This window comes from Mus caroli, unplaced genomic scaffold, assembly GCF_978045245.1.
Source record: "Mus caroli unplaced genomic scaffold, Mus_caroli_1 scaffold_3, whole genome shotgun sequence".
In the NCBI taxonomy this organism is placed as follows: domain Eukaryota; kingdom Metazoa; phylum Chordata; class Mammalia; order Rodentia; family Muridae; genus Mus; species Mus caroli.
In genome coordinates this window covers 108927799-108937020 of record NW_028227258.1, presented here as the reverse complement: position 1 = coordinate 108937020, position 9222 = coordinate 108927799, and the positions used below count along the sequence as shown (strand labels likewise).

The following is a 9222-nucleotide window of genomic DNA, read 5'->3' as shown; positions in this document are numbered from 1 at the left end:
GATCTCCATATAGTATGACTCTACTGTGAGTTAATACTTCTATCCCCTGTGAGCCTTGATCAGAAAGTGTGTGTCCAGTTCATCTTTTCAGTATGTCCCTGAGATGCTGTAATCTGGAAAGAGTAAAGAAGAGTAAAGTGCACCAAGCCCTTGTCTTCAGATAGGGAATTACGATACTCAAATGTTTAAAATTGAAGTACTTTTAGAGATGCTTTTAAAAATTATGGTTAAAGCCGTAAGTTCAGGCTTTTCCACCTGTGCCCCAGTTCCTGAGTTATTATGAACAAATGCCTAGGCCAGAAGCTTTGACTCATTCCCTGACTAGCTGGTAGCTTAATTAACCCATTTATTCTAAGTGCTGCCCCGTGGCTAGTTACCTCTTCTCAGGTTCATGCAACCCGCTCCATCAGCATTTGGGCCGAATCTCCCACACCTGAGTCTATCCCAGAATCCTCTCTCCCTGCCAGAACTCCCACTTCCTATTTCCTGCCTAAACTAATAGGCCAACAGCACTTTTTTTTTTTAATTGACAGGTAATGCACAAGAGATTCTCTACATAAAGCTAAAAGTCCTTGGTATTTATAACTCATAATTGTTAAGAAAGGATGTTGAGGGGCTGGAAGTCCAGTTCATCAGTTATGAGTACTTCCTGGTTTTGCAGATGATGTGGGTTCAGTTCCTAACACCCTAACACCAACAGCATAGCTCACAATCTTCCTCAACTCCAATCTCATTCTCATTCTCTCTCCCTCTCCCTCTCCCTCTCCCTCTCCCTCTCCCTCTCCCTCTCCCTCTCCCTCTCCCTCTCCCTCTCTCTCTCTCTCTCTCTCTCTCTCTCACACCAGTTTGGAATTTGATAACAAGCTTGTGACATAAAACAAAATCTATCAGTTCTTTTTTTTTTTTTTTTTGGTTTTTCTCTGTATAGCCCTGGCTGTCCTGGAACTCACTCTGTAGACCAGGCTGGCCTCGAACTCAGAAATTCACCTGCTTCTACCTCCCAAGTGCTGGGATTAAAGGCGTGCACCACCACGCCCGACTTTTTGTTTTTTTAAAGATGTATTTATTTATTATATGTAAGTACACTGTAGCTGTCTTCAGACATTCCAGAAGAGGGCATCAGATCTCATTACAGATGGTTGTGAGCCACCATGTGGTTGCTGGGATTTGAACTCGGGCCTCCTGGAAGAGCAGTCGGTGCTCTTAACCGCTGAGCCGTCTCTCCAGCCCAAAATCTATCAGTTCTATTTCTGGATGTTTACAACTTGGTTTTAGAACAAAATGACACCCACACAAAAACATCCATGATGGTATCATGTAATAACAACTTAAACTTACATCGAGTAAATGGACTGTGGCCTGTACACTATGAAGGAGTGATGGATATTAACATTGCTTTCTTTAAAAAAAAACTCTTTATATGTATATGAGGGCTTGCCTGCCTGAATATGTGAATCTGTGTACCACTTACATGTAGTGTCCTCAGTGGTCAGAAGAGGGCGCCACATCCCATGGGATGAGTTACAGACAGTTGTGAGCTGCTATGTCCGTGCTGGGACCCGAACCCAGATCCTCTGCAATGCTGACCAAGTGCTCTTAACTGCTGAGCCATCTCTCCAGCCCTCAAAAACATTGTTTTCATATCAGAGTATGAATTAACCTTGAAACATGGTACAAGTAATCAAAGAAGGCGACATGGGAATTTTATATAGGTCAAACTCAACTAAAAAAAGCAAGAAAACAAAACTCCTGCTTCTGGTCATGGGGAGGTAGGGCTGTGACAGGGAGACAGGCTCATGAGGCTCCAGGGGTATCAGTGGCAGGAGAAGCTCCAGTTGTGGAATAGAACCCGTATACATGCTTATTTCATTAACATATACCTACAGAATCTGTGCACATGTTACATGTTATTTCACATGTGTCAACACAATTGCATCACAAAAGTTCCCTATTTAGCAGCTATCAGATACTGAATCAGGTCTGTCCAGGTAGAGATGTTTAATTAGCTGAGAGTTGAAAGTCTCACTTTCAACTAGAGATCTAGGCTAGCACTTCCGTGTAGAAGTTTTCTCCATAGGCATTCTCACACAATTAGGATCCAAATTTGCTCAAACATGTGAGTGTACCTAAGTATAAATAATGTGTACAGTGGAATCAGTCATCGATCCTCCAAGAATGGAGAACAATCCCTCAGGCAACAGCAAGTGCATACCACGTTGTCCCTCTGAGCAGGAAATGTCAGAGAATGTTCCCAAATCAGGAGGCTGAAAGACTTGCAGCTGGAAGGGACAGTCTCTAGTTAGAGGCTTAGTTCATGTAAAGGTGGTCACGTGGATAAAAGAAAACATAAAAGTTGGATGTGCCTGCTATAAGCCTCCAGACTGAGACCAGGGTCTGAGCAAGAACAGATAGAATAAAAGCTCCAAACAGCGAAATCTCCCATTGTTCCCTACGCTCCTCCATGATGACGGGAGAAAATGCTATCTGTAGTTCGTTCATTGCTCCAGACCTAATCTGGGGTTTCTCTATACACAGAAAAATGGGCTCCTGTCCTGTTCTGCAGACCCCTCTATAGGTACTCGGTGTTCATGACTTCAGTCACCATTGCTTTCTAGGTGGAGATATTTGCAACATTTTGCAGAAAGAAGAAAAACAGCTGTTTAGTCATCTTCCAAGGGGACACACAGCGAGTTCCCCCGAGGCTCTTTCTAGCAGCCCCTGGGAACAATTACTGTTTTTGTTTTGAATCTTGCACTTCCTTGAGTGGCAGCTACGACATAAATGGCATTTATGGGAGAAACGTCTTAGGAAATAAGCCAAGCTAGCGCCTCTGCTGCGTGACCACCGAGGGGCAAAAGGAAGGGTTGGCCCCGTTCTCAGTACAAACCGAATATGGCTTGGGCGTGGGAAAGGATGCACACAGGGAGCTTTCCTATTTTTATTTTCATTAAATGTTTGTCACGAAGGAGGATGGCCAGACGATAGAGCAAAGAGGGGATGAGATAGAGCAAAGAGGGGATGAACAGGGAATCTACGCACCGGCAGCACAGAGCCAGGGAACACGTGACCTGGGCTTTAGGGTTTTTCTTTCTTTCCTGTTTTTTGTTTGTTTGTCTTGTTTTTCATGGGATTTTCAATATGCATCCCAAGCAGATCTGGAACTTTTGTGGTAGAGCAAGCTGATCCCACATTTGCCTCTGCCGTCTGAATGCTGGCATTACATGCTTACACCGTCATGGTCAGCTCCTACGTTTTCAAATGTGTAAAAAACAAGGGTCACAAAAGATAATGGAGAGAAGAGACCCGATCAGTGTTCTTGTAATGAGTCATTCTTGGGCTCACTTGAAAACAAAAGGAAAGGGAAAGATTGAATGAATCCAATAGTCCCCATTTAGAGAGAAGATAACTGAATCACAAATAATGGGGCTCAGCTCCCACCCTAGTAGATGGTAGCCATTGCTTATCTTCAACAAGACTCCACTTAAACTCGGCATCTGAATGAGTCTCACTTGGGTCACTTGTTGGTAAATTCTATTATGTCCATTCCACAGATGGAGGTCAAATGCTAGGTCACATGGCTGATACATGAGCGAGCAAGAGTTCCTTCCGGTGCAGGCAGTGTGGGCTCCAGGCTGCGTTCTCAGGCCCTGTGTGCCTGCCTTGGCTTCCTCACAGAGCGGTGGAATGAGGGAAGGCGTAGGCTAGGCAAGCACCGACCAGTGTGGGCTTGCTTATGTTTCTGCTGGAATCTGGTTTTCTGGACCCAGCCGCCTTCCTTGAAATTCTAGAATCCCACATTTATTTGTGTAAGAGCTGTGGCTGAGTTTGCAGAGGAGACAGGTACTTGGTGAAACTAACCAAGTTGTGGGAAACATTTAAAGATGTTTCTACTAGGATGAAACCAACTGGATAGGTGGGGAAAGAAGAGGTAGAGAGTGCACACGGACAAAGGGCTGTTGGCTTGTCCTGTTCTGTACTTCTACACAGATGGAAGCAAATACTTAGACTATCCACATAGGAGAGGGATTTCCAGTGTCAGGATAAATTTCCTATGGCACTTGGGTCTAGGAATCAGGGACAAAGGGGTGTCCTGGGCCATATCCTTCGTTAGCTTCCCATTACTTTGATAAACACCATGACTGTAAGCAACTCGGCAGGAAAGGGTTAATTTCAGCATACAGCTCACAGGTCCCAGGAAGTCAGGGCAGCACTGAGGGTAGGAACTGAGATAAGGTGACAGAGGAGCACTGCTTTCTGGCTTGCTTTCAGAGGCTTGCTCAGCCTTCCCTCAAATACAAGCAGGCCCGCCTGCCTGCCCTGGAGTAGCACCCACCACTGTGGGCTAAAACCCCGCCCTCTGCCCTCCACAGGGCAATTTGACAGGCATTTTTCTCTTTCTGGTGTTCCCTGCTCCCAGATGACCCTAGCTGTGTCTGGTAGACAAACATAAATAAACAAGTAAATAGATAAAGAAATACGGACTGAGCAGCACAGCCAGGAAGCTGAAGCTCTGCGTCTCAGAAAGAGCCTGTCTGTCATCATCCTGTTACTTACTTATTCACTGGACAGACACCAGGAAGCCATCAACTCTGGCCTGTGGTGCTCCAGAGCCTCATGGTGTGGTAGGGCATAGTCCACCACCCGGCATGCCGTTTCTTTAAATATGATATTGAAAGTTCTACAGTTCTTGTAGACTCTGTCCCAGCCACTCACAGTCACTGTACTGGGATGGTACAAAAGCTTGGAAAGATGATACAAGAAGGAATGGGCATGACTGTGCACAGCAGCCGTTTAGTTAAAGCAAAGAGGCAGGAGGCTAAACCTGGCTGGTCTAGGAGAAAAGGCAGACAAGAGTCTAGCATTGTGTTTACACTTATATGTGCAAAGGTCCTGAGGTGAGAGGTTGCACAAAGCTTTGAAGGTAGAAAGCAGTGCCTCGTGCCTGAAATCTTAGCGCTGAGGGCAGGAGTCCAGGAGGTCCTGAGGCAGGAGCATTCCTGGGAGTCTAAAGCCAGCTTTAGAATGAGATGCTATCTGAAGACAAGCAACTAAAAGCTTTAGAGGGATTGACACATGGTGGGAGGGGAGTGTCAGATAAGGGAAGAACTGACCCCGTACTTTCAAACTTTGCGTGGGACACCTACGACATTAGTCTCAACTGTCAATTAGTAGATGAGTTACCTTAGGGTATGACAAGATTAGAATGGCATTTGAAAGTTTTCTTACTGCGATGTGTTGGATGCATTAGGTTGCATTATTGTAGTATAACACCTGAGGACATATATAGCAGATAATGAGTTACACAGGGGGCTAGCAGTGTTGTTTAGAAAGTAACTGATACAGGAACCACATAGCATATAGGAAGCAGCCCCTGGCAGAAGGCTCTCTTCTTTTGCCTTTTTCTCTTTGAACAAAGATAGTGTGATGTCAGGGAAGGTGCTTTGTTTACCGTTTCTAGGCTTCTTGCACCAGGGTTACTACTCCTCAGGGTGTATGCCAAGGAGAGGGAACCTCTCTTGCTTTGTCTTCCTCTCCACACACCACTGAGCTGATGCCTGCTGCCAGGCTTGAATCCCGACCCAGGACCATCTGCAAGATTTGAAAGGCATCTCAAGAATGAGATGGATTCACCGGAGAAACTGGAGAAGAACAATTTAGTGGGTAGGTCCCTTCCTCCGCTCTGAATGCTACCTATCCACACATTCATCAGAGAAGGACCGGAGCGCTGGGGAGCTGGGACAGCATCACAGTGCACCCAGTGAAACAAACACACCTGAACTGGGTATGCCTGTAATACAGTACTCTGAAGGCTGAATCTGGAGAATTGCTGTGAGTTCAAGGCTGGCCTGGGCTATGTCACAAGACCCTGTCACAGAGAGAGAGGTTGAGAGAGGGGGAAGGGAGGCTTCAATTCTATTTAGAAACCCTTGTTTCACATTCGATATTTCCACTGGTTTTATTTGATTTTTGAGTGGCGGTCTGTAACTTGTCCCCAGAACTCCAGTTGTGACCAAAGAGGCACGTGTTTATCTTTGCACTGATGGCCTCACCTTACATAGCCAAGATACGATGGAGGCTGACTTCCCTCCTCTTCAAGTGTGACACTATGATTTAGAGAAAAGTCTGCTTAAGGTACATAATTTCAGATAAATGGAGAGAAGTTGAAAAAAGTAAGACTTAGTCCGTAAGTACCAAGTATTATGCTTAGTTTCAATGACTCAGATGAGTTGGAAATTGTACGGTTTTTGTTACCGTCTCAGACCTGATAATTATGAGGGAAGTCCCCGATATCAGTTTACAAGTGTAAAAGCTGGGTCTTGGAGAGCTTAGGGACTTGTTAAAGTGGCAGCGCGGGGCTGTGGGTGCATTTGCTGAGTGTGTTTGTGCATGGGATTTAATCTGTGATCCGTAACCTTCCGTTGCCAAAACCCTATTTCAAGTTGGAAGCTGAGAAAGAATCTGGTATTACTAATTCAGAAAAGAAAATAGAAGTTTACCCAAATTGGAAAACAGTCTTTTCTCCGGAAGTAGGCATATCAATACTGAGAGCCTGCAAGCATTAAGCATCTTTTGAAAACTCCTTGTAGCTCAGGCTGCCACAGAGCTTCCTGCCTCCGCCTCCTAAGTGCCGGGATTGCAGGCATGCAAGCACTATGCTCTTTTCTTTCTTTTAGTATTTTTTTAAGAGTCAAGTTCTCAGCATTGTTAATGAAAAAATTCAACTCTCATCTCAACAGGAGTAAGAGATGGTTTATTGCTAGGTCCGGCATGGCCTTGGTAGGGACAGAATGACACGGTTCCTGCCCCTGGGACAGAGCCAGCACACATGGGACTCCACGAGTGTCCATGATGGCTGTGGGCTTAAGGCTTTTTTTTTTTTTGTATAATAATGTACATATTTTTACTTTTTTTTTTAAAGATTTATTTATTATATGTAAGTACACTGTAGCTGTCTTCAGACAGTCCAGAAGAGGGCGCCAGATCTCGTTATAGATGGTTGTGAGCCACCATGTGGTTGCTGGGATTTGAACTCTGGACCTTCAGAAGAGCAGTCGGGTGCTCTTACCCACTGAGCCATCTCACCAGCCCTGTATATATTTTTACATTCCTCCTTCAAGGAACATCCTCCCTCTTATCACTGACTCCATGGTAGTCAGAGACAGCCTGAGGCAGGGAGGCAAAGGTGTGGCTAATGTCTAAGCAAAATGGTAAACGCTGGGACCTTCAGGACAGCCCCTAAGGCTGCATAAAAGAACTCTAAAAAATGGGTTTAAAGATATATAATTTCTCAGAAAAGAAGGATGCAATATGAATTATATGAGGGGCTTCATGAATCTAAAGGATCAAAAGCAGCCGCACCGTGAGTTAGCTTGTCAGAAAGATGCTAAAGAAGGAGACAGAGATTTAGGGAGCAGTGATCACAGAAGACCCCACCCTGCTAAGGTTTTTTTCTTTATGCTTACAAAGGTAGAGAGATTCGTGAGTTCAGGGTCAGCCTGGGACAGAGCCAGGTTAGGCCCCCAATGTGGTAGAAATGATAATTTCAGGGTGGGGTCCCATCCAGCTAGCTTGGTGTCTGTGTTAAACAGACGGATCTCTAAATTCTTTTGCAAAGTTAAAAGAAAATGTGTGCTTGCTGTCTCCTAAGAATTAAGGGTCTGGGGTCCCGGGATGCTGATTCATAGGATAAGCAAAAGGGAACCTGGAGTAGATGACTGGATTGATGTGTAAATAAAAGACTGGGCTTATGATCTGCAGGAGATGCGCTATCCAGAGAATGTTTTAGAATAGGAAGGGAGAACTGCTTGGAAAACTGTCTCCCGCAGAACATAGGCTGCCAGCTTGGACCCATGATTTGACTTTGAGTCGTTTGTTTCACTCCTCCCAGACACTCCTCCCTCAGAACCCCTCTCCAAGCCAAGGCTGGTCCTTGGCAGTTTATTTTTTGAGCCAAATCTGAGTGAGCTGTCCTAAATAATGCATTCCACGGTGGAACGGGTTTTATGGAATGATTTTATAGAGAAGTTTTTTAGAGTTACGGTGAAAAAAGAAATTTCTAAATCAACACATTTCCTAAGTATGTTGGTGGGAACATCAGGCAGGCAGATTGCAGAGGAGCAGAGGTGAAGTGTACCAGTCTGTTAAATGGACTCAATCTGAAAGGTTTGACCCGACTTTGCACTCATATTGGGACAGACACAGAGGTGGGCTATGAGCGGGTATTAAGGGAGATGAAGAGAGCCCAGTTTAATTTTGCCTCTGAACTTAGGCATTCTGGACTTGGAAGCTCTTCATAATTAAAAAATAAAAAAATGCTAATCCATTGATCAACCTATGTGGCTTTTGGTGTGGGGAGGAGGACTCCACACTATACATCTCAAGTTGGCCATCCTCCTGCTTCAGCCTCTACAGTGTTCATATCACAGCTGTGTCCTATGCTAGATCTCATCTTTTAAACAAGCGGTTCCTGGAGACTTTTGGTTTCTGGGTAACAGGGTGAGACCGTGCCTAGGGGTGGAGTCATCAGGTTGAAACCATGTTGAGCGTCTGTGTTCCTTTTGGCAAATTTATAGTTCACTTAAAATTGTTCTTTGGTGAAAGCTCTTTGCCTGTTTGGGAGGAACAGGCAGGCAGGAAAGATGAGTTATAGCTGCTAAAAAATAGTGTTATCCTTAGGGTTTTATGCTGAATTTTATATCTGGTGCCTGAAGGCTGTGCTTTTCTACAGAAAGAGCCTAGAGGCTACCCGAGTTCCATTTTACCCACTGTGTCTTAACAGGATAGGAAGCAAAGGAGAGAGGGAGGGGTAAGGAGAGGAGGAGGAAGAACATTTAATAGTCGTGAATTTTTTTATTTAAAATTTTCTTTATAAAAGCATAAATATATGTAAAATTAAGTAAGCAGAACTAGGGGCCAGAGAGATGGATCAATTGTTGGAAGCATTGAAAAGCATCCCAATTGGGTTCCTAGCATCCACACGGTGGTTCACCAGTTCCAGGGCATTTGGCGCCCTCTTCTGGCCTCCTCAAGCACAGCACGCATGAAGGCAAACAAACACTCATGCACATAAAATAAAAGTAAATTAAACCTTTTTTGAAAAAAAAAAACAATAAAAAGCATCAAAGTATTTGAAAAAATAAGAGCCACTATATTTTCACAACTCAGAAACACGTGTTTTGATTTTCTTCCAGAATTCGTTTTATGCATACATTTGTACTAATT

General features: G+C 44.4%; 1 protein-coding gene across 1 annotated transcript in view; it reads left to right on the top strand.

Moving 5' to 3' along the window:
* The first annotated feature begins 5501 nt into the window (after positions 1–5501).
* Stoml3 (stomatin like 3) overlaps positions 5502–9222 on the top strand; it is a 19199-nt gene continuing 15478 nt past the window's right edge. Inside the window, exon 1 of the mRNA XM_021158706.2 lies at positions 5502–5661. Coding sequence (XP_021014365.1) covers positions 5622–5661 — 40 coding nt within the window. The 5' untranslated portion in view covers positions 5502–5621. The remainder of the gene's footprint in view (positions 5662–9222) is intronic.